The sequence below is a fragment of the Melopsittacus undulatus genome, chromosome 14 (genome assembly GCF_012275295.1).
Source record: "Melopsittacus undulatus isolate bMelUnd1 chromosome 14, bMelUnd1.mat.Z, whole genome shotgun sequence".
NCBI classification, from domain to species: domain Eukaryota; kingdom Metazoa; phylum Chordata; class Aves; order Psittaciformes; family Psittaculidae; genus Melopsittacus; species Melopsittacus undulatus.
Window position 1 is genome coordinate 952751 of NC_047540.1, and position 27290 is coordinate 980040.

The 27290-nt window shown below is 60.7% G+C and overlaps 1 protein-coding gene across 1 annotated transcript; it reads right to left on the reverse strand.

Moving 5' to 3' along the window:
* Positions 1 to 545: 545 nt before the first annotated feature.
* Positions 546 to 25415, reverse strand: LOC101875698 (forkhead box protein O6). The gene is made up of 2 exons (XM_034069129.1): positions 24970 to 25415; positions 546 to 3486 (listed from the first exon to the last, which is right to left on the reverse strand). The coding sequence occupies exons 1-2, from the start codon at positions 25408 to 25410 to the stop codon at positions 2074 to 2076; spliced, it is 1854 nt and encodes a 617-aa protein (XP_033925020.1). The 5' UTR covers positions 25411 to 25415; the 3' UTR covers positions 546 to 2073.
* Between the last annotated feature and the right edge of the window lie 1875 nt (positions 25416 to 27290).

The window sequence follows — 27290 nt, forward strand, 5'->3', positions numbered from 1 at the left end:
GCCGGGGTCCCAGCCCTCGGGGGTGCCCCCCCCCGCCGTCCCTCGCACCCCACAACGACTGCACACACGACGCTGCACCAACACCACCGCACACACGACAACCCCACGGTCACGGAACCACAAAGACACCTTCGCAATGGGACGTGCCCCGGGGCAGGGGGAGGCGAGCGGGACAAAGGGGGGGGGCTTCCCCTGCGCCATGGTGGTCCTATCGGTGACACCCTAAGGGGGGCTTGGGGGTCCCTGTGCCTGAGCATCCCATCTGCAAATGCTGGTGTGCTGCTGGATGTGTGCCTACAAGAGCCAGGTCCCCTTCCCTTTCTCCTATGCTTGGGTTGGGGGGAAGAACCCCCCTTTTCCTCCCCAGCTGCCCTCCCTGCCTGTCCTTCATGTGCAGAACTGGGGTGCCAGGGATTAAATAGCCATTTGCAGTCGGTTTCCAACCGTGTTAACTATGCCTGACACGAGAGGTGGTGTATAAAAGGAATGTGGTAATGCTCCTGACCCTAAAGAATAATCCTTTTTAAAAAAGCATTCGAGAAAGATTATATATAATAGAATATATTAAATTCTGTACATGATCAAAGAATGTAAACATAATGAATTAACTTGTAAGAGCATCTTATCTTTAGAGACTCTGCCCAGGGCGAAGGCGAGCGCTGGCACATGGGGCTCCTCTCTCGCACCCATAGGTTAGGAGAGGAGCAGGAGGTGCCCACCCATGGGTCCCACCTTGCCCCACTCTGAGCTGTGCTTCCCCTATGGCTCAGTGGGACCCAGCGCCTGCCCCATGGTAGAGGAGGGACAGGGAGAGGGGATGAGCTGGACAATGTGCTGGTTCAGTGGAGTGACCCTTGCAGCAGGGGCTAGAGACAGCCCATGCTGTGCAGAGAGCCCCATGGGGCCGAGCAGCAGCTCCCACAGCTTCATCTCCCACCCTTCCATCTCCTCTTACCAGCCCGCGGAGCAGTGGGGCTGTTTTGGGCTCCTGACACACCACAGGACCACGTGTCCTGTGCTCCCAGGTGCTCCCTGTCCCCATGGTGCAGGGCTGACCCCTTCTTGCTGTCATCCCCCCCCAGCAGCTCTCCTGGCATCCCAGGGATGGGCAGGAATGATGGATGCTGTCTGGAGTCATTCCTGACACCGGGATTGGTCCCCAGGAGCCCTGTGCCACCTCCCTGAGCAGTGTGAGTCACCGCAGGCCTGGCCACTGCATCCCTCTTCCACCCCATCACCCAAAGCCATGGCCAAGCCAAGACGAGGTGTGCCATGGGGCACAGCCATGGGTGCTGCCCACGGCCTCTGTCCTCCTCTCCCTTTCTTCCTTCCAATGCAAAAGCTCAATGGCAAAAGAGTGCATGAAATCAAATAAATACACCCCCCTCCCCGACCCTGCGGCTCCCCCCCGAGCCCCAGCACAGGGGATCCAGCCCAGCAGCACATCACTCCAGCAGGACCACCCTGCCCTCCATCACCAGCCCCTTCCTCCCTGCTTGGAGCCATTGAGGTGGCCTGGGCATGGGGCTTGGTAGAGCTCCGATCTCCACTGGGATCTAGGGGTGAGGAGACCCCCATGCCGTGGGGCAGGGTCCCTGCTCCTGACACTGGTACTCAGGGGACTCGTTTCCCAAGGGGGCTCAGAGCAAAGGGTCCCTTTCCAAAGGGGGGTTTCCCATGCCACCCATCACCGCTCCATCACCCAGCCCAAGCACAAACCAAACTGGCACCATCCCAGTGGGGCACTGGGACTGTCTGGAAAGGTTTTCCCTTCCTGCTTCCCCTTCCCTGGACCCACCTGACTCCGGCTGCCTCTCCTGCTGCCTGCCCCTGCATCCCCCAGAGGATGCTCACAGGAGGACCCAGCAGATTGGGCACATTTTTGGGCTGGGGGTTCAATATTGGACCCTAGGGTTTGTGTTTCGTGTTCGACCTCAAGCTCAGACCGACGGCTCTAAGCCCATCTTAACAAACAAAGGCAGAAGAGAAAAGGAAAAGAAAACCCAAATGAAGTTAGTCTCAAGGTTCCCCTCGTGGCTTCTCGGTGGCGAGCCCCCCACCCTGGGGTGAGCATCACCCGGGCACCCAGCTCTGGTTCGTGGGCTGCGGGCCCCCGGGCAGCGTGGGCACATTGAGCCCGTTCTGCGGTGGCAGAGCCGAGTCAAAGTTAAAGTCCATCTCATCACTGTCCATAAAGTCATTCAGGATGATGGACTCCACGTCGCACTCCAGGCTCCCGTTGAACATGTCCAGGTCCAGGTCTGCTGGGAACCTGTCTTGGCCCAACACAGGGGGATGGACGGCCCCCGGGTAGGGGCCCTGCAGCGAATCCAGCAAGCTCATGTGTGCCCCTTGGTTATTAGCGTAGGAATGCAGATGCCCGTGGTGCGGCATGGCCGTCACGCTGCACGTGTCACTGGGCGGGCTCATAAGGCTGACAGGATTAGCTAAGGCACTGGTGTTGACCGCAGGGTGGTGAGCGGCTGCTGACGGGTGGTACAAAGCATTGCTCTTCATGAGAGAGCCCGAGTGGGACGGGTACGAGGACAAACCCTGCTCCCCGCTCCCGCACAGCAGCGGGTTGTGTCTGTGGCCACGGGCCGGCACCATGGGGCTGGCCTGGGGCAGGGGCAGGTCCCCCGGAACCATGCTCTCCTTGTGCGCGTAGGAGATGGAGGAGAGCAGGTCCTGCAGTGAGGTGTTCCTGTAGGAGCTGATGGGAGAGAAGGTGGCTTGTTTGTTCTCCTGGATGGTCTGCATGGGCAGGCGCCGCATGAGGCTCATGGCCGGCTGGCTGTAGATGGTCCCGCAGTAGGTGTTGGTGGCAGCACCCATGGTGGAGCACTTGGAGTTGAAGGTGAAGCTGGAGCTCCGCTGCCGCAGGGCGGCCGGGGGGAGCTGCTGCGAGGGGCTCATGGTGTATCCATCCTGCAGGTCCTCCAGCATGCTCTCCCCCAGGCTCTCATTGAGGCTGATGGTGCCGGTCAGGTCGGTCAGCCGGGGCAGCTCCACGGAGCAGCGGGTGTTGAGGGATGGAGACATGGTGCTGGAGGGGCTGGGGTACATCAGCGGAGAGGAAGGGGTTCCATCCTCCTCCTCCAGCTCATCCGGCTCGTGGTTGGACATGATGGGCGACAGGCGCCCGCTCAGCGTGCTGGCCGTGGAGTTGGCCCGTGTCCTGAAGTCCGCCCAGGCATCGTACTCATCACTGGCATGGGATGCGGGGCTCTCGGACCACTTGGCTTGCTGGGATGAAGGACTGTCCTCCCCGCGCTCCTGCGTCACCTGCAGCTGCTTCTTCTTGCTGGCCTTGCCCTTGATGCGCAGGAACTTGCTGTTGTTGTCCATGGAGACCGCTCTCCGCCGCGGTGTCTTCCCTGTCTTACCACCTTCGGGGTTCAGCATCCACCAGGAGCTCTTGCCCGTGCCCTCGTTCTGCACGCGGATGAAGCGGGTGTGCAGGGACAGGTTGTGCCGGATGGAGTTCTGCAGGGACAGCAAGGACAGAGGCAGGGTCAGCGGCGGCTGCGGTGGTACAGGCAGGGGAATGCCCACAGGGATGGGGGGTACATAGGGCATCACAGGGGACTGGGGCTACATCCACTGGGATGGGTATAGGGGCTCGGGGGGCTCATCTGGTGGGTCTATCCCACAGCATGGCCAGTGTTTCATTCAGGAGCCCACAGGTCAGGGACTGTTGCTGCATCTACCAGATACCTATTGTTAGAGACATCACTGCCATGGCAGGGAGTGAGGGGTCTTTAGTACATGCCCTGAGGCCAGAGGAGGCCATGGGGATGCTGCGAGGGCTGGAGCAGCTCTGCTCTGGAGCCAGGCTGAGAGAGCTGGGCTGGGGCAGCCTGGACAAGAGAAGGCTCCTGAAGGGGAGACCTGAGAGCAGCTCCAGTGCCTAAAGGGGCTGCAGGAAACCTGGAGAGGGGCTTGGGACAAGGGCCTGTAGGGACAGGCCAAGGGGAATGGCTTGAACCTGCCCAAGAGAGGGGAGACTGAGCTGAGCTCTGAGGCAGAAGCTGTTCCCTGGGAGGGTGCTGAGGCGCTGGCACAGGGTGCCCAGAGAAGCTGTGGCTGCCCCATCCCTGGCAGTGCTCAAGGCCAGGTTGGACACAGGGGCTTGGAGCAGCTGCTCCAGTGGAAGGGGTCCCTGCCTGTGGCAGGGGTTGGAACTGGAGGAGCTTTAAGGTCCCTTCCAACCTAACCCAGTCTGGGATTGATTCTGTGACATCTCTTGCTGCTGAGCTGCAGTTCATGGGATGCTATCCCTGCTCCCTGTGCCTCAGTTTCCCCAGGGTCAAGAAGAGACACACAAGCCACAGCATCCAAAGACAAGCAACAGCCCCGGGTGTACAGCCCTGATCCCAGCACCACCGATGGGCTCGGGGCTGGTTGGTGCCTACTGAAGGGAGCAGGAGCCGCGCTGCAGGAGGAGCTGAGGGATGGGGAAGGGGAAGAAGCCATGGAGAAAGTTTGGTGCTGCTGCCAGTGTACAGCGGAATACTAATGAAGAGGCGAGTGAGCTCCAGCCTCATCTATCATATTATGCAATGGCTTACTTCTCTGCACTTCATTTATTTGGAGATTGCTCCCAGGCTGGCTCCTCGCCAGCAGCCACCAAATCCAAGCCTACAGAAATCAATCTCGCGCTGACTGATTAAGCCGTGTTTAGAACTAATTGCTCCTTCGTGTGTGGGGAGAATAAATTACGGGCTTTAATTTCACGTCTTTAAAATGCAACTGCAGGTATGGGCTGGCCGTTAACCCCTTCCTGCGCCTTGGGGAGGGCACAGGGAGCAGGAACAGGCTGGGACACACACTGTCTGTGCTGATGCTCAGTGGCTTCAGGTGGGGAGAGCAATCCCCGACCCACCAACACCTCTCCCTTGAGCCACAGCACGACCTAAACACCCTTCTGCACTACCAAGCCATGGGACACAAGCAGATCCCATGGCTATCACTGTGTTTGCAGAGCCAGAGCCACCAGCCTTGCACACAGACTGTGCTGGGTGATGGGTGATCGCTGCTGGTATGATCCCCATCCCTTCCTGCCCGTGCTCCCCCGGTCTGCTCATCCCAGGATGCAGGTGATGCTGCAGCCCTCCACAGCCTGTAGTGCAGAGCATGAGACAGGGAATGGTGTCTGGGGGTTGGGAATGCCATGGCTGGATGGGGATGACATTCATCACAGAGCTTCCTCCCACTCCGCAGCTCCAGCACAGGGCACCCAGCAGCATCCCCAGCCCCAGGGGGTCAGGCTGCCCGAGGAGAGGAGCAGGGTGGGCTGCTGCCTCTTGTGCAGCTGAGCTTCATTAGGAGCCAAGAGACAGCAGCAATTAAGAGCAAGGCTCAGTGAGCCCAGCTCGCTCCTCATTAGCACCCCGAGGAGCTCGGCTGGCCATGGCTCGGGGCACACTGCACAGGGCAATGGGCTGCAAAGGGGCGGGCCAGGAGCTTGTTAACACCAGACAGGCAGGGACCTGCTTCACCCACCAGCACACCAGCACCCCCACCAGCACCCGGCACCCCACAGCACCCAGCATCCAACAGCATTCGGTATCCTGCGGCACCCAGCATCCTACAGCACTCAGCACCCTACAGCACTCAGTATCCTACAGCACCCAGCATCCTACAGCACCCAGCATCCTACAGCACTCAGCACCCTACAGAACTCAGTATCCTACTGCATCCTACAGCACTCAGTATCCTACAGCACCCAGTATCCTACAGCACACAGCATCCTACTGAATCCTACAGCACTCAGTATCCTAAAGCATCCTACAGCACACAGAATCCTACTGAATCCTACAGCACTCAGTATCCTACAGAACCCAGCATCCTACAGCACTCAATATCCTAAAGCATCCAGCATCCGCACCCCACAGCACCTGCATCCCACATCACCCAGTGCCAAGCTGGCAGGGAGCCATGGATGATCACAGGGGCTGGGATGTGGGGCTCAACCCCTGGCATGGGGTGATGTGCAGGGGACATCTCTGACAGCAGCTGCCTTAGCAGGGGTCTGGTGGGTTATGGCAGGGTACAGGGGGAGCAGATACCAGTCCCATTATGCCCCCGATGCTGCTCTGCCTGTGACTCAAAGCCCTACATCACTTCTCATAGCAACCTGCAACTTTGCTGGGTCTCCCTCCATGTCCCCATCTGCCCCACATCACCCCTGCCCTGTTCATCCCCTGCTCCAACATCTCCCACCAAAGCAGAGAGACCCTCCAGCATCCCGTCCCCACACAGCACTGCAGCCCTGTGGTACCCAAGCAGCACAGGGCAAGGAGCACCGGTCCCCATTGTGAATCCAGACAGTGCCAAGGGACAACATCCACCACCTCGTGCTCTGCAGAGGGGCTGGGTAATGGAGACAAGGGCTGGAGATGGCACCAGGGACAAAAGTCATGGTTGACCTCAATGCAGGATGAGGCTGGAGCCCCTGCCAGCCACTGCTGGAGGCTTTGCCAACCTGGGAGACCCCAAACACCATCCCAGTGCCTCTCTGCCAGGGCTGGCCCTGCTGCAGGGCCTGCAATGGGGATGGGAGGGGCTGCTGGGAGCTGTGGGCACCCACGGAGCCTCCTCACCCCCCCAGGAGCCCTTCTCCACGGTGCCTCATTGTCAGGGGAGCCGGCAGTGTGAAATCGGTCTGATTAGCAATTAGTCCCATTGTAAAAGGATTAGCTGGACCCCATTGTCTGCATGAGTGACTCGACTATCAATTTGCATCTGGCAGAGGATGATGATGCTGATGATGCTGCTGCTCCCTGGGAGCTCTCCCTGGTTCCCGTGTCCTCCTGCCCGACAGATGCTGTCTGGTGAGGCTGTGCCCAGGGGGTGGGTGCTGGTGGAGCATCGATGCCAGGCACAAAGGTGCAGGATCCCAGCACTTTACTAATCCCTGGGGTCTCTCCTCTGACCTTGGGGTGCCCATAAACCTTGGAGTGAATGGAGGGGATTGACATGGGTGCCCTGAGGAGAGCACAGGGTTGCGGTAACAAGGACAAGGGATGTAGGGACAGGCCAAGGGGAATGGCTTGAACCTGCCCAAGGGGAGACTGAGCTGAGCTCTGAGGCAGAAGCTGTTCCCTGTGAGGGTGCTGAGGCGCTGGCACAGGGTGCCCAGAGCAGCTGTGGCTGCCCCATCCCTGGCAGTGCTCAAGGCCAGGTTGGACACAGGGGCTTGGAGCAGCTGCTCCAGCGGAAGGGGTCCCTGCCCATGGCAGGGTTGGAGCTGGAGGAGCTTTAAGGTCCCTTCCAACCCAAGCCAGGCTGTGGTTCTATGACCGAACACGATGTCTTTGGCAGATGCCCCCAGTTCCTGCCCACCCCTGCACAGCATCGCTCAGGATGAGGCCTCATCGAGGCTGCTGCAGCCTCTGCCCCCGGGAACGTTTCCTCCATCGCCGCAATTCTTCCGTGCGCGCAGTAAATCAGCACCAATTAACCCTGGAGCCGCCCGATGCTGCCGGAGCCTCGTTAGCGGCTGCTGCCTCCTGGTAACCGCCCGTGAACATCCACCAGGTAACGGGCTCATTATGTGCCTGCACCGGCAGACACAGCCCCACAGACACTGCCCTACAGCCCCCACAGACACTGCCCTATAGCCCTCACAGACACTGCCCTATAGCCCCCACAGACACTGCCCTATAGCCCTCACAGGCACTGCCCTATAGCCCCCACAGACACTGCCCTATAGCCCCCACAGACACTGCCCTATAGCCCCCACACACACTGCCCTATAGCCCCCACACACACTGCCCTATAGCCCCCACGGACACTGCCCCATAGCCCCCACAGACACTGCCCCATAGCCCCCACGGACACTGCCCCATAGCCCCCACAGACACTGCCCCATAGCCCCCACAGACACTGCCCCATAGCCCCCACAGACACTGCCCTATAGCCCTCACAGACACTGCCCTATAGCCCCCACAGACACTGCCCTATAGCCCCCACAGACACTGCCCCATAGCCCCCACAGACACTGCCCTATAGCCCCCACACACACTGCTCTATAGCCCCCACAGACACTGCCCCATAGCCCCCACAGACACTGCCCCCACAGACACTGCCCTATAGCCCTCACAGACACTGCCCTATAGCCCCCACAGACACTGCCCTATAGCCCCCACAGACACTGCCCTATAGCCCCCACAGACACTGCCCTATAGCCCCCACAGACACTGCCCTATAGCCCCCACACACACTGCTCTATAGCCCCCACAGACACTGCCCCATAGCCCCCACAGACACTGCCCCATAGCCCCCACAGACACTGCCCTATAGCCCCCACAGACACTGCCCTATAGCCCCCACAGACACTGCCCTATAGCCCCCACAGACACTGCCCTATAGCCCCCACAGACACTGCCCCATAGCCCCCACAGACACTGCCCTATAGCCCTCACAGACACTGCCCTATAGCCCCCACAGACACTGCCCTATAGCCCCCACACACACTGCTCTATAGCCCCCACAGACACTGCCCCATAGCCCCCACAGACACTGCCCTATAGCCCTCACAGACACTGCCCTATAGCCCCCACAGACACTGCCCTATAGCCCCCACAGACACTGCCCTATAGCCCCCACAGACACTGCCCCATAGCCCCCACAGACACTGCCCTATAGCCCTCACAGACACTGCCCTATAGCCCCCACAGACACTGCCCTATAGCCCCCACACACACTGCTCTATAGCCCCCACAGACACTGCCCTATAGCCTCCACAGACACTGCCCTATAGCCCCCACCGCCAGCCCCCTGCAGCCCCAGCGCAGTCTCGCCGCCCCCCCGGGCCCTGTCTGGCACCTCCCGCTGTCTGTGCCCCCCCCCCCCCCCCGGGTACGATGGGGCTGGGGCCGCATTCGGGTCAGCGCACGACGGGAGCGGAGCCGCTCCCAGGGGCCGTTAATTGACCCAGACGCCCATCAGCGGCGCGTCGGGCCGGGTCCAGCGCAGCGCCTGCATCCGGTGGAGCCCGGAGCATCTTCCACCAGCGCCCTTGCACACCCCATTAGGAACCGGTAATCACCCCCTCGGCGTGCACTGGGGGTAATGGGGGACCCCATGCTGCAGCCCCACGCACTGTGCACAGCCTTGCCCTGCCCCACACATCCACGATGCGATGGGGCAAAGGATGGGGCCAGGCAAGCTCTGTGGTGCAGGAGTGGAGTTGGGAATCCGCAGTGTAGGGTCTGGATGTGCCAGCCTGGGGATGGTGCTTGGCTGCTGCGAACCTCTGGTGGGTTCAAAGACTAACCCTAACCCTAACAACAACCCTAACCCTAACCCAGGGGCTGAGTCATGGTGTGGCCAAGCCCAATTGCTCTTGAAGGAGAAGGTCCAGATGGAAACAGCCACTGTGACCCCAACCCACTGCCACTCACCTGCCCCAGTCCACAAGGATCCTGGCTGTGGCTGCCTGGGCTTTGGGGCTGGTTCCAGGACAAACGGGGGTGCTGGGACTGCTGGATGGGTTCCCAGGCTGAAACCCATCCCCTGCCTGGCTCTGTGCTGGCCCTGACCCACCTCTGCCATTGCCCTGGGTTCAGAAGGAGGGATGGGGAGGAGAGGAAGGGGAGAAGTGAGTGGCTCTGTGGTTCCGGGTTGCCAGCTGGGCTTGAACCACAACATCCATCCAGCCCATGGGTCACAGGGGGTCTGTGGAGCTTGGTGCCTCTTCCCTCCTGACCATGAGCTCTGGAAGTGATTCCCAAACCCACTGGAGTTGTGACTGATGCAAATCGAGCCACATTCTGCTCCCCACAGAACAGCCCCATGCTCAGCGCCTGCTCAAAGGATACCAATGGGGTCCCCACTCTGCAGCCCCAGAGGTCTCAGCACAGAGAGCCCCACATCATGGTGGGTGCCAAGACATGGGTAAGACCCCAGCACAGAATAGAGGGCAGCTCAGCCCCATCAGGAGGCTCCTTACGCCCATCCTTGACACGCAGAGGTCTCACCCATGGCTTGGCACCCACCATACAGCGCCCCAAGCAGCGGTAACAGCCCCAGCCGAGCATCCCTACCACGACCCTGGTTCTGCTGCTGCCAACAGCTGGTTCCAGCCAAGTTCTGCATTGGGAGCGCTGCCGTTGCCATGGCAGCCCGGTTATTTTAGCCCTTTCCAAACCCAGGAGCATCCTCCCTGCCCTGGCAGGTCCTGCTTTGTCCCCATCCATGGGCATCTTGCTGAGAGCCCAAGCAGCACCCGGAGCACCCATCCCCTGGGGCTGGGATCCTGTGAACACCACAGCCAGTGCTTCACCACCCTCCTTGTAGGGAATTCCTTCCTCACATCCAGCCTGAATCTCCCTCTTTTAGTTTAAACCCATCACTGCTCGTTCTGTACCAGCCCCTGCTGAGAACCCTCTCCCCATCTTTGTCATAGGCCCCTTTTAAGAACTGAAAGGAGAAATCATCTCATAGCTTCTGGCCCTGGCGCTGGAGGTGCTGGGCCCTGGGCTCATGTCAGACCCCACTGCTCATCCCTGGCTCCATGGGGATGCTGAGGGTGGGCTGTGGGGCTGGCAGCAGCAGGGGAGTGCTGGCCATGGAGTCAGTGAACCCTTCCCAGCACCCTATGGGAGCTCCAGGCAGCACTGCTGGATACCTCTGGATGCTCTGCATGGTGCCTGTATCCCACTGACAGACACCAGCATCCCTACCTCTGGGGACAGAACACCCGTTCCCATCCAGACCCCCCTCCAACATGCAGGGGAGGTGCCTTGGAAAGACCCTCTCCACCATCAGCCACTTACCCAGTGCTGCTCTAATTACCCCAGAGCAGCTGCAGTAAATCACACGGAGCTGCCATGTCATTTCTGCATGAAATTACAGCGTTTTGTCCCCTGGGTTCAATTTCCTCCACACCAGGTTCTCACCGCAGCCAAACACCGCAAGCAGCTGCATCCCTGCTCCTCAGGTCCCGGTTAGCTCCCAAGCCCTGCCTGTCCCCATGCTGAGCACCCCAGAGCTGCCCCACAGCATCACTCAGCCCTCAGCCATACACAGACCCTGCTGGGAGACACAGGGGGGGACAACCAAAGCCCTCTTGCCCTGAGCATCCTATGCAATATCTCATCATTGTGGACCACCCCCCCCTGCTCATAGCCACAGTCACAGCAAGGTCACCACAGGGTAGGAAGGATGCTGCTTCCGCTGACAAACTGGGAAACTGAGGCACGGAGGAGCCAGTGGCAATGGGAATCACAGGCTCCAGGAACCAGCTCTGCCTGGTGTGAGGGGCTTGGGGTGGCTCCTGGAGGGGAAGAGGAGGCTCCATCCCTGATGTCCCCCATGTAGCACCCACTGCAGCCAGAGAGATCCTGGGGTCTCCCACTTGATGCTGGACAGGAACCAGAAGGAAATGTGCTCTGGGAGGGATGGAACAGCTCCATCTTCCCAAAGGGAAAGGTTTAAGAGTATCCATCAGGATACTCCAGGGCTGGAGACCTCAACCAGAGCCAGGTCAGTCACACAGCCCTGCCCGGGTGTCACCCACCTCTCCTGTCACCCACTCCTGCTCCTGCAGCAGAGCAAGGCACAGGCAGCACTGGTGACACTGTTGGTGTCACCCCATAGAGTTGTATTGACGGGATGGCATCCTGCAGGTGAGCACAGCCACAGAGCTGCATCCAAATCCAATCCCCCTCATCCTGATGCCTGGGCTGGGGCCAGAGGTGAACACCTCCTCCAAGACCCATTACTCAAGGGTGGCCAGGGAAGTGAATTACCAGTTGTCCTGGACACTTCCCAACCTCCGTTGGCTGTTGGCCCTTGGGAACACCAATTCCCCTTTGTGCGGGATGGGGTGGGACACAAGGAGGGTGCGTGTCCCCAAGCTCTGCCTCTCTTCCTGCCCTCAAACCCTCATTCACTGGGGTCCTCAACACCAGCCAGACCCAGAAGGCACCTTCAGGATGGCCTGGGCAGTGTGTGACAGGCAGAGCTACCGGCTCCAACCACAGCTAATGGGCTGTTTGCCTCATCTCCCCATCCCTGGGCCCATAAAGAACAACCCCAAGCCTGTCCCCAGCCTTGTCCACAGCCACCCACGGCCATCACCCGGTGCTCTGATTGCTGGTGACAGGCAGCCGGGTGTAGCAGGAGGCAGTGGGAAGCCGAGGTCCTCCTCTACCTGCCTGCCGGAGCCGGATGCTGGGTTACCCGGGAAACGGTGATGACATCGCAGGGATGCAGGGAAACTCTGCCCGAGGTGTTCGGGATGCCATCGCTGTTGCCAGGGCAACGGCGGTGACATCCCGCAGGTAACCTGGGGTGATGGAGCAGGCTGCACCCAGCATCCTCTGCCTCCTCCTGCACTGGGTGCTCTGGGATGGGCAATGGGGTTGGGCCGCAGGAGGAGGGGGCATCCCTTGGGAACACTGCCACCCAACCTGGGGCTGCTCTGCTGCCCCCCCCCGCTGCTCCCGCTGCCTTTGCCTCCCTGCAGCAATGCCCAGGGTTCCATTCCCCTGCCTGCAGCTCCCCAGCCCATCCTTGAGGCTCTACCATGGGGCTGGCAGTGATCCCACTCTGGGGAGCAGCACCCCTGGGATGCCTTTGGGTTAATCACAGTCTCTGCTTTCCCCTCCAAGGGCTCAGAAACACCAAACACTTGGGATGCCCCAAGATTCCCATCCAAGTCCCATATTTTCCTGGTTTTCAATCCCAGCTGCTTGCCCCCACCAGGGATGCACCACCCTGGGCAGGGTGTCCTCCCTCTCTCCAAGCCCTATTTGATCACACAGGGTGGCAGGAAAGCCACAACCCACAGTGTCTGGGCTGCACTTCAACACACACAAGCTGGCAAGGGGCAGGGATGCTTCCAGACCAGTGTAAAACCAGCAGAAACAGGGGGAATAGGACACCAGGGAACAGTGGGGACTGCTGGGGGCAGATGTGGGATGCAGGACAGCGCTGAGCAGGGACCAGCACCATCCACAGCCCAAGCAGGAGGCAGCAGATTCCTTGGAGGCTGCTGCAAAGCAACAGGAACAACAACTCCCCCCCTGCTGTCCCGAGGGAGCTCACAACCCCCGGCTGAGCATCCTTCCCTCTAATGGCACAGATTACATCAGCCAGAGCAGCCGGTCCTGCTGCCGCTGGAGGGAGGAGCTGGATCCAGCCCAGCACCAACACAGCCCCACGGGCCATTGACCCACAGTGACAGGTGCCAGTGGGACTGAGTGGGAGAGGGGGGGTGATGCCGTGGAGCATCCTCGGGGTGTTGTTCATAGAACACTGGTTTGGGATGGAAGGGACCTTAAAGCTCATCCAGCTCCAACCCCTGCCACGGGCAGGGACCCCTTCCACTGGAGCAGCTGCTCCAAGCCCTGTGTCCAACCTGGCCTTGAGCACTGCCAGGGATGGGGCAGCCACAGCTGCTCTGGGCACCCTGTGCCAGCGCCTCAGCACCCTCACAGGGAACAGCTTCTGCCTCAGAGCTCAGCTCAGTCTCCCCTCTCTTGGGTAGGTTCAAGCCATTCCCCTTGGCCTGTCCCTACATCCCTTGTCCCAAGCCCCTCTCCAGGTTTCCTGCAGCCCCTTTAGGCACTGGAGCTGCTCTCAGGTCTCCCCTTCAGGAGCCTTCTCTTGTCCAGGCTGCCCCAGCCCAGCTCTCTCAGCCTGGCTCCAGAGCAGAGCTGCTCCAGCCCTCACAGCATCCCCATGGCCTCCTCTGGCCTCGCTCCAACAGCTCCAGGTCCCTCTTGTGCTGCTGCTGGATCAGGGCTGCAGGAGGGGTCACCCCATAGCACAGCAGAGGGGCAGGATCCCCTCCCTGAGCTGCTGCTCACGCTCTGGGGGTGCCCCCAGCACACGGGGGGGTTCTGGGCTCAAGCGCTCACTGAAGCCGGGTCATGGGGAGCTTCTCATTGACCAACACCCCAAACCCTCCTCCTCAGTCTGTTCCATCCAATGCCATGAGTATCTCTGGAGCCAAAGACTCTGAACCTCCACCCTGCTGGGCTCAACCGGTCACTGCTGCAGATGCTCCAGTGGAAGGTGCCCCTGCCCATGGCCAGGGGTGGTACTGGGTGAGCTTTATGGTCCCCTCCAACCCAAACCAGGCTGGATTCAATGATCACCGTGGGAAGCAGCTGCTCCCATCACCTGGAGGGGTTCAACCACCTGGGTCATGCCTCAATCCCTCCTCATTGAAGGAATGGGGGGACACCCCCAGCAGCTCCATGGGGTCCCTGTGCTGTGAGTGTCCCCTTGGGTGTCATCGCATGCCCAGTGTGCCAGGGCTGGGGGTGACGGGGGACAGGACCCCCCCTTCCTGCTGCCATCCCGGCTGTATCCCAGGGTATCTGGCAACCCTTCAGCCATGCCCCCCCCCTCCCCTGCTCCGTGACACGGAGCTGTAATTGCATTAGACACTGCTGCCCGGGCAGCGCAGCCTGAAAACCATCCCGAATTCCTGGGCACGGCGCCCGCTCTCTGTCTGCAGCCGGCCCCATTCCCCCCCCAAACCCCATCTCCTCCAGCACTGACCCACAGCGAGGAGCCTCCAACCGCCCCCAAACCCCCATAGCGAGCGGGTCCAGCACATCCACATCACCCCATGCGGCTGATGCAGTGTGGGGGGCACAGCACTGCGGGGACCCCCCCCCCGTTGTCCCCATCGGGGTCCCCTGCGCTGATGCAGCCCCACGCCAGCTCCCTGCGCTACAGAATGTACTGCAGCCAGGGACACGATGTGCTCCCTGCTCCAGGCCCTGTTTTTCCTGGCCCTGCTCCTGCTCCGCTGGCGGCCGAGAGCTGCTGCTCAATGGGGCTTTTGTTCGCTCCCCACACACCTCCAGCCCACCCCTTCGGACCCTCCCGGAGCCGTCCGGACCATCCCTTGCCCCTCACCATCCCCTGGCTTCTGCCATGGCCCTGCCACCATCCCCATGGTGGCAGATTCCATCCCCAGTAGGGCAGCAGGGGGGCAATGATGTCCTGGTAGGGCAGCCCAGCACCTCCAGAACTGCACATGCCTCCAGCATGTGGGAGCTGGTACCCTCCAGAGCACCTCTGTCAGCCCCATTGCACCCCATGGCCTCATCCTGCTCCATGTACACACTTGCAGCACAAATCCATTAAGTTGCCTGTGTGTGCCCATGTGGATGTTTCCCCCTCGCAGGGCTCAGCACCACAAAGACCGGTTGCTCCCCACACTGATGCTGTCTCACTGGCACTGCTGCCAACTGGGACACCCACAGCCACAGGGCTGCAACCCACCCGAAACCTTCACTGACCCAAACAGCCACCCCCATGCCCGCTGGCTTGGCACAGGGATGCCAATGCCACACTGGGAATGGATACAAATACATTGGGATAAATCCCAAACGCTTAGGCACAGCTGAGCATGAGGCTGGTCCTGCCCCACAACCCAGGCTGTGGGGCAGTGTGGGGTGAGGATAAGCTGTGTCCCTGAGAGCATCCTTACAGCCATGTGCTGCATCCTACCCCTGGGAATGGCAGGGAGGTAGAAGGGACACATTGAGGTGCAGAGCTGCTCCGGACCTCATCACCCCCAGAATCAGACCCCGGATCTGGCTGTTGAGTGGTACAGCACACACTGAGCTGTGCACATGGGGCAGCCACGGGGATGGGACCCCTAAGTCCCTCCCCATGACAGCACCACCACCCCCTGGCATCATGGCAAACACCCAATGATGCTTCCTCAACCCCTCCATCACCCCATTTCTCCATCCTCCATCTTTACATCCCCCATGCATCCATCCCCCATGCATCCATCTTTACATCTCCCCACTTCTCCATCCCTTCATCCTTCTATCCCCCCATCCCTATCCACAGCCAGGGACCAGCCAAACCCAGCACCCCACAGATGCCTCCTGCTGGCACCGCTCCTGCCTCCCCAGCCCCTTTTCCTTATGCCCCCCTCTTTCCTGGCACCGTTTTCCCCCCTTGGCAGCGGGATCGGGGTCTTCCCTGCATCCGTCTGGCAGCTCAGCCCCTGTCGCCGCAGGGGCATCAGCACCAGAGCTGCGGGAGCTCCCGGGGGAGAAGTAAGTGGATCAAAGGGTTTTAGCAGCAGACGGCTCCGAGACAAACCTGGATCCTCTTCAAGGCAGCCACTTGCGGCTACAGATGCACTTTGTGCCTGCAGCAACACAGCCAGTTTCACACCGGCTCCATGGCGTTTAACCCCTCGCTGCTCCCAGCCTGGATCCGCACGGATGGGCTCCGGGGCAAACCCAGCCCTGCAGGGATCGGGTGCTGGGTGTGTGGGCACAGACATCTCACCCCATCTTTTCTGGGGGGTCAAAACGCCCATTGACATCCTGTTCATCCATGGAACCACGACAAGGGGAAACTGAGGCACGCAGTATGGGGGGGGGGATGCTGCTGCTCCCTGGGTCACACACATCAACATGCACCCCCGTTGCCAACCCCAGGCTGCAGGTCGCAGGTGACAGATACCCCCCCATCCCTCCATCCCCATATCTCTCCATCCCCACATCTCTCCATCCCACCCTGCACCCCAGCCAACCTGGCCCCACTCATGTTCCCCCCAGGCCAGCCGGTGCTCTCTGGGTGAGCTGGGAGCCAGGGCAGGGAGAGGCTCCTCTGGAGCCCCTGATGTGATGAATTATTCAGTGTGATAAGTACAGGAGCCCCTGGTTCTGCTCACTCCCTGCAGGCAGGAGCAGGGTTTGTGCCAGGAGCAGAGACAGGGACCAGGGCCATGCCCAGCCCCATCTCACTGGGGCTGTGCCACAGTGCCCCAGAGAGGATGGAGGGGACCCTGAGCATCCTGAGCCAGCTTGGCTGGGTGGCCATGGGGCCCTGGACCCCCAGAGCTGGATAAACTGGGAGCTCTGGGGTGCCAGGCTTGGCCCCACTGCAAGCACTGCCCACCCCATGGAGGCTGCAGCACCCCACACTTCCCCGCTCAGCCCCCCACATTGCATAGTCCCATACCCCAAATCCCGCAGCACTGCACCCCACATCTCCCCATAAACCCCAGTTGTGGGGTCACCCCCTCGAATACCCCCCCCCCCCCGGAGATGCAGGCACCAGCGTGAGCCCAGCACGGAGCTGCTGCTGCCACACAGCCCAGTACTGATGCAGCTGCTCCCTGGCTCCGGAATAGAGGGGAATAAGAGAGGGTCAGCCAAAAAATACACAGGGAGGGCAAATGGATCCTCCCACCAGGATCCCAGCACTGCTGGGCCAGGAATGGGGTGCGGGAAACCTCGGCTCCAAGGTCCTTGCACATGGGAGGAAACATAAGGACACAGGGAAGCAGGGATGCTCTGTGGGTACCAAATGTGCCTGGTGGGGTGGGGAGCACCCCTAATAATAATATAGAAAATATATAATAAATTTAATATTATAAATAAAACAATAATATATTATTATGAATTATATCATATATAAAATATAATAATGATAATAATAAATGTGTCCCGTGGTGCTGTGCCAGCAGCAGTGGGGAGGTGGATGGATCACTTCTGAGCAGGCATTGGCATGGCACAATATGGCATACAAGGAAGGGCCCATCCACAGCTCCATAGGGGTCTGAGACAGCACCTCCTTACCCCACCCCCAAGGCTGGGGACCCCATGGCATAGTGGGGTCACCTCCCCATAGCATCTGAAGCACCACAAACCCTGGCACGGTCCCTGCCCATGGATTGGGACTGGATGAGCGTTAAGGTCTCTTCCAACCCAAACCAGGCTGGGATGCTATGAGAGGTGATGACCATTGGCACAACCATGTTCCACCTGGGGACGGGTGTGAGCACAGGGCCCTGCAAAAGAGCTTCTTTGTCTTTGCTTTCTTCCCCCTCCGGCTCGCAGGTAATAGCCAGGAATGGGCAAACCCCCTTTTAATGGACTCTTAATAATGCTGTAATTTCCCTTTGCAGGGAAAGTTTTCCAAACAGTCGAAGATTCAAAACAAAGCAATGATTGTTCCTATTAGCATTAAATTCTACTCTGGGAGACAGAATAAATCAAGCAAAGGGATTCAATTCAAAACAGAACTATAAAAAATCCAATAATGATTTTTTAATATTAATAAGAAAAATATATTGTTATGCACCCTTAGCATTTAAACTTCTAATCCAATCAGCGCAAAGTGCAGAGATAAATCACAGCCACTGAGGAGAAGGGAACAAGCATCAGGCAGGCAGCAATAAAACGCTGTCTTACATCCCTGGGACAGGCTTGGGTCTGACAGCCCAAATTTATGATGCTGTCACTCCAGAAGCTTGTTAATTCCATCCCTGCATCACCCCACGCATCCTGTGCTCCACTGAGGGCAGGATGATGCTTGAACCCATCAGCATGGTGCTGAGGAGGCAGGGACTGGCCCTTCATCAGCCTCCTTAAACCCAGCTCCCAGCAACAGGATGGGATGGATCCCAGTGCCTTCATCCTCCTTAAACCCAGCTCCCAGTGCGGGATGGGATGGATCCCAGTGCCCTGCACTCACTGGGCACCCACTGCTAAAGGAGGTCCCAGGCATGGTCTCTGAATCTCTGCCATCCTTAAGATGTTCCACTTGGCATTCCCAATCCCACGCTACCAAACACATCCGAGATCCTGGGCAGGCTCCAGGGATGCTCGGAACCACAGCGCACTGATGCGGTGCCTGCTCCCACCAGCATCCACACACCAGTATGGAGCTGATGGTACCCACTGGGTCCCGGTTCCCTCCCCATGTACAGAGGGGATGGTGGGCAGCCCCCCACATTCCACAGGCCGGGATCACAGACCAGGAATAACCCCAGAGAGACCTCCCTGTGCCATCCTGGTTGAACTCATTACAGTGAATGGCCCCACGATGCTCTGCTGAGGTTATTCCCACTGGCTCGGGCAGATGATGTGGGATATAGGGGGAAATGCCACCCGTGGGTCCCCAAACAGTGCTCCTGCTGAAAGCATCTCCATCCAAAGGGAAGGGAATGCTGAACCACAGCAGGGAAGGAGCAGCAGCAAAGGGACAAAAGACATCTCAGGCACACAGGGAGATCCCAGCGTCTGGAATGCTGCTGACGCCACCAACCCGGGCGAGAGGGTATCCGGGGACAGGGGATGGACACACTGCTCCAGGAGCACCCTGAGGCTCATTCCTGTGGCTCCAGCTCCTGGATCCCAGCTATTACAGGTCCCAGCCTGCCATGTGGAGCATCTCTGCTCCATTTTGGCCTCGGAAGGTTTGGGAACAGGATCCAGGCTTGGCCCCACGCTACCCAGCTTGGGTCCCACACAGACAGTGACAACCCATCTCCGTGCAGCAAAGCTGCTCCTCCAGGAGCACCCAATCCCTCCTGGCACTTTGCAGTATGCTTTAAGGGAAACTGATAGCAATAGAGATGATGAATCCCTGCATCTGGCATCTGGGCACTGCAGGGATGCCCAGCAAGCCCGAGGAGCAGGAACCTGCATCCCACATCCCTGCCAGCCTGGCTGATGGAGGAGATGCCAGCGATCCCCACAGTCACCAGTGCCTTGGTGATGGAGCAATGCCACCACTCACAGCACTGCAAGGCTTTCCCACTGCATTCCGAGTGGGATCCAGCACCCAGCACTGAGGTGGGAATGGAGCAGGCACAGCCCCACAACACACGTCTCCTCTGCACCCCAGCACTGGCCTCGGCTGCAGCCTCCTCCCAATCCTATGGGATTGGAGCCAGGCTCCCAGGGAGACACAAAGTCTGCTCTGGGCAGGGTGTCGGCAGCGGCACAGCCCATGGGCATGGGATGGGCCTTTGGGGGAGCACCCGGAGCCCGGCTGGGGGTACCTGCATGGGGGGGTTCAGAGAGGGGAATGGGGACACTGCACTGACCCAGCCGGAGCTCAGAGCATCACCTTCACATGGGTACAACAGGTGCCTGGTCTGTAAATGGGCCTGTCTGCAATGGGAGTCCTGCAGGCTGCTGCAGGCAGCACAGCACAACTCCACACCAACAGCCCCAACAACAGCACAACAGCCCCAACAGTCCAGAGAACCCCATAACAGCCCCACAACAGCCCCATAACAGCCCCATAACAGCCCTCGCCTTCCTGCTCTTCTTGGCATTGCACTTCATTTCTTTGGGGTTCGGGGTATTTTTCCCTTCCCATCCATCACTGGCAGCTGCTCCTGCCCCAGCTCAGGCTTCCCCCCACAACAAGGCCGCTCTGTGCCCTCCCTATCCCAAGGACACGCTGCCCGCAGCTCATGCCCCAGGACAGCACAAGCCCAGGATACATCCAAGGATCCGGCTGCAATGTGCAGGCACACGTGAGAGCACACGTGGCGAGCCCGGCACACGTGTGTCACACATGCATGGCAACACGTGCAAGCTCAGCCGTGCATCACTGCCTGCATTGAGGCACCCATGCAGTGGAACCCATCCCTAAGCGCTGCCGCACAGGGCACATAGGAGCAGCAAACCAGGCTGCAACACAGAGTGGTTTGGGTTGAAGGGGCCTTAAACCTCACCCAGCTCCAACCCCTGCCACGGGTGACAGCTCAGGATGCTTTGGGATGCTGGAGCATCCCTGCTGGGAGGGAAGGGACCAGGCAGCTTGCCCTGTCCGTCACTGGCTGCCTGCTCCTCATCTCCACAGCTTTGTGCTGAGGTTCCAGCTCTCCTGTCTGGCTCCCGGCCGAGGCACCACATCAGGATGCCCGAATGGAGCTCCTGTGTGTCCTGCTCTAACCCACAGCACCTTTCACCTCAGCACACAGCAGGAGGCAGGAGCCATGGGCTGCTTACCCAAACCATTCCTTGGTTCCATGGCAGCAGTGGGACTGAGGGTACACCCTAGGGATGAAGGATGCTGCCTGTGGCTGGGGGTCTTACTGTGCCCAGAGCCTGCTGCAGTGGTGGGGAAGGGAGATTCATCCCCTTCCTGCATGTTCCCTCTGTGAGGACACACTGCGAGAGGGGTCCAACCCCATTCCCTAAACCCCATTCCCTAAACCACAGCATCCTGATGAGGATCCCAAGGAGTTCCAGCTCATTCCCACATCTCACCTGCATCCACACAAAACATTTACAAACCCAAACACCAAGAAATGCATTTCCAGCCCAGGACACTGCAGCTTCCATCCCAGGAGGGAGGGATGAACACCCAGACCCGCACATGAGGATGGATGGAGATAACAACAGGCTGTGAGAGCTCTTCTAGTCCACAGGACCTTAACTGGAGCTTATATTCCAGTGGTTATTAAAAATAAAGGGGGGGATTAGGGGGAGAAGTGAAGAGCAGAGCAAGCTGTTCATTTGGAGCCTTTCCCTTGGGTTTAATAAAGCCCCACTCACTGCTGTAGTATCATTTTTATGCTATCATAAAGCTGGACCATTTAGCAGGTTTGTGTTACTTCAGCAGTTAGCGCTGCATGAAAAGCGATTCCAGAACAAGGGAGGGGGGGAAATAAATGATAAGGAAGAGGAAAAACCTCCAAAAGGAGGGAGAAAACTGAGGTGGGAAGGAGGAGAGAGCCTGGGGGCTCCTCACAGTGATGCCACCAACAGCTCAGGGGCAGTGAGTGGCTTCCCCATCCCTGTGGGAAGTCGGGGATGGATGAGGAATCCCATGCTCCAGCCCTGGGATCATGAAGGGTCATGGACTCCAGCTCAGCATCCCGTGGATGCTGTGGGAAAGGGTCGGAGGGGCTCCGGGGGGCACTGCATGTGTGGGGATGAGAGCGAGGGAGGCTGATCCAGGGATGGAGCAGGGGAGTCCCCTCCAGCCCTGCTGGGGCCCTAGACATCCAGGATCTCCAGGGCTCTCCCGGCCCCTCAGCAGCTCCCCAGGGATCATTGGGCTTCTCCATGCTGCTGGAAACTTCTCCATATATGGAGAGGATGGAATACGTGAGCAGAGCCCAAACCCCCCCAACGGGACAGCCCTGACCCTGGCCATGCCCCCCCCCCGGGGCCGTGCAGCACCCTCATGCTGATGGGAGCGAGCTGGTTGTGCACCCCAAAGCCAGGACACCCCCGGGGCTATCACCCCATCACCCCTGTGGCATCACCCTCCGCAAGGGGCACTCATCAGCCTCAGTGCCGATTGGAGCCTCTCCAGCCACACGGGCAGCATCCCAGTTGGATGCAGGAGCCCCCATTCAAGCAGGGCAGGGGCTAAGCTTGGGGGGACACCAGTGATGGAGCACACGGAGCCTGAAGCAGCTCCCCCAAAGGAAGCTTCTTGTGTGCCCGTATGGACAGGGCCATGGTCCTGCTCCCCTGGACGGAGCTCAGGGCTCCCAGCACCCCATGGCGAGGGGAAGCCCCTGGAACCCCAAAACCTTTGGCCAATGAGATGCTCCCACCCCAACACCCTTCCCACCCCTTTTCCTCCCTCCCTCATTCATCTCCATCCTGCCCTGCAAGGGGATGGTGGCACCTTGGGGGGGGTGTCTCTGCTCCCAGCTCCATTGCAGCCAACCCAGCAGTGTAAAGGAGGAGGAGGTGTAGGGGAGGGCTGGGAATTAAGGGTTTCAGGCTGTCAGAGCCGCAGCAGACAGGCATCCACCAGCTGAGCGCCTGATTGTTGTATTTTGGATGTCAAACCGGAGCAAGCAGAAACCTTTAGAACGCATCAGTGCCGCTGCCTCTGACGGAGGGTGTTGGTTTCCCATTAACAAGTGGGAAGCGTGAGCTGGAGCAGAAAACTTCAAGCGCTTTGGAATTGATAAAATAACAACTCCCTAATTAAGCAGAACTGTCAGTCAAAGGGTGCACAGCAGCGCCCGGAGCAGGAGCCCAACATGCACGCACGGGGGGGTGGCACCTTCACACCCCATTAGACCTGGTCCTGATGCTGAGCACGGCCAAGGGGTTTAGAGCTTGCACCTCCATTTGTCTCCCCATCAAACCATGCCATGCAACACACAGGTTGGTGGGAAGGAGACCCCAGAATGCGCAGCATCATTCCCCTCCGGGATAACCATTCCCAGCTTGGGGAATGTATCCCGATGGAACATCACACACCGCAGCCGGGCACAGCATCCCCATGGCTGGCTGGATGCAGGAAAGGGTCCCAGCAACAGACCCTAGTGCAGAGCAGAGTTTGGAGGAGTCACCGCACAGCCATGCATGCCCCATGGGATGCTGTGCCCTCGGCCACGCTTCCAGCTCTCCTTCACCCATGCTCCCAGTGCAGGGAGGCTTTGGAGCAGCTGGCTATGGCAGCAGCCCATAACCCAGGACCACACTGTGACACTGCTGCTGTGCTAGGGAATGAAACACTTCAAACCCATTGGGTTCCCCCCAGGCCAAGGCAAGAGGGACTCAGCATCTCCAGGGGTTCTTCCATCAGTAGCTCCTTGCCACAGCATCGATGCCCATCACCGCAGCGCTCCCTCGGCTGCCAGCCACATATGGGGCACCCGGGGGGACAGCCAGGAGGGACCTGGGGCTGTGGGGAATGTGTTTAAACCCTGGCATGGTGGGGTCTGATGAAAGCACCAAGCAAAGGGGGTCCCCGGATGCTGCTTCTTGCTCTGCCAGCGTGGCACCAGGCACCAGCAGCATGAGGGCACCACCCTGGTGTCTCACTGGGCAGCCCTTGGCCCCACCATGCAGGCACTGGGTTGGGATGGGAGGTTTGAGCCCAGTGCCAGCACTGCTCCAACTGGGAGATGGGTCAGGAAGGTGGACAGTGCCTCATCCCAGGGTGCAGCCATGCAAACGCACCCATGCACCCACCTGCACAGCTGCTGCGAATGCCCCTTCGTGCCAGCATCACCCAGACCCCAACCCTCTCCCCTTTGCACATCACACACCACGAATCCTACAGCAACACACAGAGGGATGCCTGGGAATCCCTTTGCTCCTCATCCCAGCCCTGACAAAACACATCCCCAGATCCCATCAGCACACATGGTCCAGAGCCTTGGGGAGCCCCTTCACCCCCAGCACATGCCCAGGGCCACAGCTCTCGCTCCAAGCTCTCTGGTTGAGAACCCCACACACACCACAACCATCCCCTGCCACAGCCCCCAAAACCTGCCCCAATGACTCTCCACACTGGGGGGACACCGGCTGCCGCTTCCCCACCATCAGGAGCGGAGCAGGGCAGAGGATGCTCAGCCTCTCCATGCACGACCAGCTCCCATGGCCCAGCCACCGGTGCCACAGTCCAGGCTCCCTGCCCCGAAATAGCCCCGTCTGCAAGCAAGAAGGACCCCCAGGGCCAGGACACACCGTGCCAGGGCCAGGGTTGGTACCAGAGCCTTCAAAGCCTCGTTACACACTAATCACACTGGAGGTGACAGGGCTTAGGGGAGGGCTTAAGAGAAACCGGCTCCTTTTTACTGACACCATCTGGACACAGGGATCTCTTCCCCCTTAGCCAGAGGGGCAGGAGCCAGGGTGACCCCCTAGGACTCAGCACCTCCAGTGCTAGGACAGTCAGTGCGATGCATCCCCGAGCGAGAGGGGGGAATCACTGCCCGCAGAAGGGATTTCCAACAAGCCCACGGTGCGATGCCAACCGGGAACAGAGCCTGGAATGCCACCATGGAGCCAGCAGGGGACCGCGTGGTGCCCGCGTACCCCCCGGGATAGTGGGGATGAGAAGGGGGGAAAGCAGTGGGAGAAGACAGACCGGAGACACGTGTTGGGACGCGACACCGGCGCTAAGGGACCTGGCACGGCTCAGGTCACCGCGGGCACGGCCGTGATGGGGCTGGGACCGTCACTCGCCGTTCCCCGGTGCTCGCACACCGCGACCACCCGCCCGCCGCCGTCCCGAGCTCCCGGGGCTCAGCTCGGCCCCAGGCCGGTGGGGGCACCGGCATCAGCACATCCCGGTTCCAACACACAAGCACCGGCTCCCCCCGAAACTTAACCAAGCCCTCATCCAAGCGGGGATCCCACAAACACACACACACAAAGCTCCGACTGCACAGGAGGAAGCATCCACGCATTGGGAAGCCGGGAGGAAAGTTGTGCCGGGGATGGGGTGAGAGGGGTCAGGTACCTTCCATCCGGCGGAGCTGTTGCTGTCTCCTTTATCCTTAAAGTAGGGGACGTATCGCACCATCCAGTCGTAGATCTGCGAGAGCGTGAGGCGCTTCTCGGGCGAGCTCTCGATGGCTTTGGTGATGAGGTCGGCGTAGGAGAGGTTGCCCCAAGCGTTCCTCCGGGAGGTCTTGGCCTTGCGGAGCTGCCCCACGTCCGCGCCGGGAGGCGGCAGGGGGGCGGCGGCGGCGGCTCTGCGCTCCGCCGGGGCCGCCGCGTTCTCGGTCCCCTCCGCTCCACCGGCCCCCCGCGCCGGGGGTCCCCCCGGGGCCGCGGCCCCATCGTCCTCCTCCGCAGCGAAGTCGGGGTGCGGGAGAGGCCAAGTGCAGGACCGGGGCCGGCTCTGCGGCTCGAAATCCGGGTCGATCTCCACCTGATGCGCCTGGAGCTTCTCTTCCATGGTCCCCTCCCCGCCGCTCCCCCCCACCCCCCCCCCGGCAGCCCCTTCCCCGAGTTACGGTCGGTTTCCACCCAAAAATTAAAGGAAAAAAACAGAAGAAACAACCAAAAAACCCCAAAACACGGGAGGAAGAAGAGTGCGAAGAAGGCTCCGAGCTCGGGTGGAGCGGAGGAGGGAGGAGGGGCCGCTCCGCGCCGGGTCCCGGCGGGGCCGCAGCCCCGGGTCCGGCAGCGCTCGCCCTACGCGGCGGCTCTGCCCGGCTCCGCGCCGGGCACCGGGAGGTTAACGGGAGCTGCGGGCCGGGCCGGGGGCCGCATGTCCATCGGTCTCTCCGGCGGGGGGAGCGGTCTGGGTTTGGGTCGGTTTTGGGTCTTTTCTGTCGTTTGGTTGTTTGTTTGTGTTTTACCGGCCGCGGAGCTCCGGAGTCGTTCCCGGCACCAGCGGGGCGGCGGCGGCGGCGGGCGGGCAGGGCGCGGGGGCTGCCGCATCCATCGGGGCTGTCGGCTCGGTCAAGCAGCAACAGATGCACCGGAGCGACCGGCGGCGAGCGGCATCCTCGGCCGGGAACCGGCGCCCTCCGTGGGCACCGGGGCGGGGACGGACGGGCGGCCCGGCGCTAAGTCCGGCGGTGCGGCGGAGCCATCCTGGCGGGCGGCACGCACCTGACAGCGCCGGGCGAGGGCGGCGGCGGCGGCTGCTCCCCGCCCCTACGCCCCCCCGCTCCGCTTCAGCGGCCGCGCACCTGCCCGGCGCCGCCGCCGCCGCCGCGCTGCCGCCCCGGTGCGGGCGGGCCACATGCTGGGGCTCCGTCCCTCTCTCCCTGCCTCCCTCCGCCGTGCCCGGCCCCGAATGCGGCCGCCGCCGTGACACCGGGGGGAGGGCCCGGAGGGGCGGGGGGACAGCGGCGGAGGGGAGTGCCCCGGCGGGGCGGGCGCAGCGGAGCCGACGGACGCACCGCCCTCCCCAACCCTCCGGTACCGGTGCTGGTCCCGTTCCCGTTCCCCCCCCCCCCCTCCTCCGGTCCCGGTCCCCGACCGCGGCCCCACGTGCGCCCCGGGCGCGCCCCCCCCCCCCATCGTAGCCCCGAGCCGCGGCCGCCTCCTGATTGGCTGGAGGTGCCCTTGGACACGCCCCCCCCTCCCGCCCATTGGCGAGGCGCCGGCGGGACGCCTCGCGGAGGAGGGGGGGGAAGCGAAACCCTCCCCGCGGGTGACGTCACACGGGACACGCCCCTTTACTACGACCACGCCCCCAGCCTCAGGCCACGCCCCTCAGCCCGCGAGTACGCGGGGTCTGCCCGGGTGGTGACGCGCTTGACGTCATCTGAGCGGTGTGACGTGGCAGTGACGTCAGAAGCACGGTGCCTGCATCCCTCGCACCGGAGGATGCTCTGGGGCTGCCCTGGCCTCGGACACACGCGATGCTTCTCCGCTGGTCCCATCCCATGTGCGAGGGGATGGGCTCAGGTCACCCGAGCAGCGGTGAAGCCGATGGTCCCAGCCTGCCAGTGCTCGCCAGACAGCTCCAGTAATGCAATAACGTCTGATATAACAGATATCAGTTATTATAGAGGTAAGAAATAGATGCAATAGGTGCAATGCAGCACGCTGGAGGGACCCGACATCTCTCTGTGGCATCCAACCTGTCTGAGGGCACCCGGTGTCCCCATGGCACATCTGGTTGAGATGCTGCATTCCTGGAACCCCAACCTGCTGCCAAGCCCCACATCTGCTGGCCCAGGCAGGATGGACGTGACCCCAAACCCCCCTGACCCTGCAGCCCCCACCATGGAGCCATCTCCACACCTCCCTGCACCTCCCTCCTCCCCGGAGGGTTTCTCTGGGATCTATCCCAGATTTCCTTGCTATGGTTTACACCCA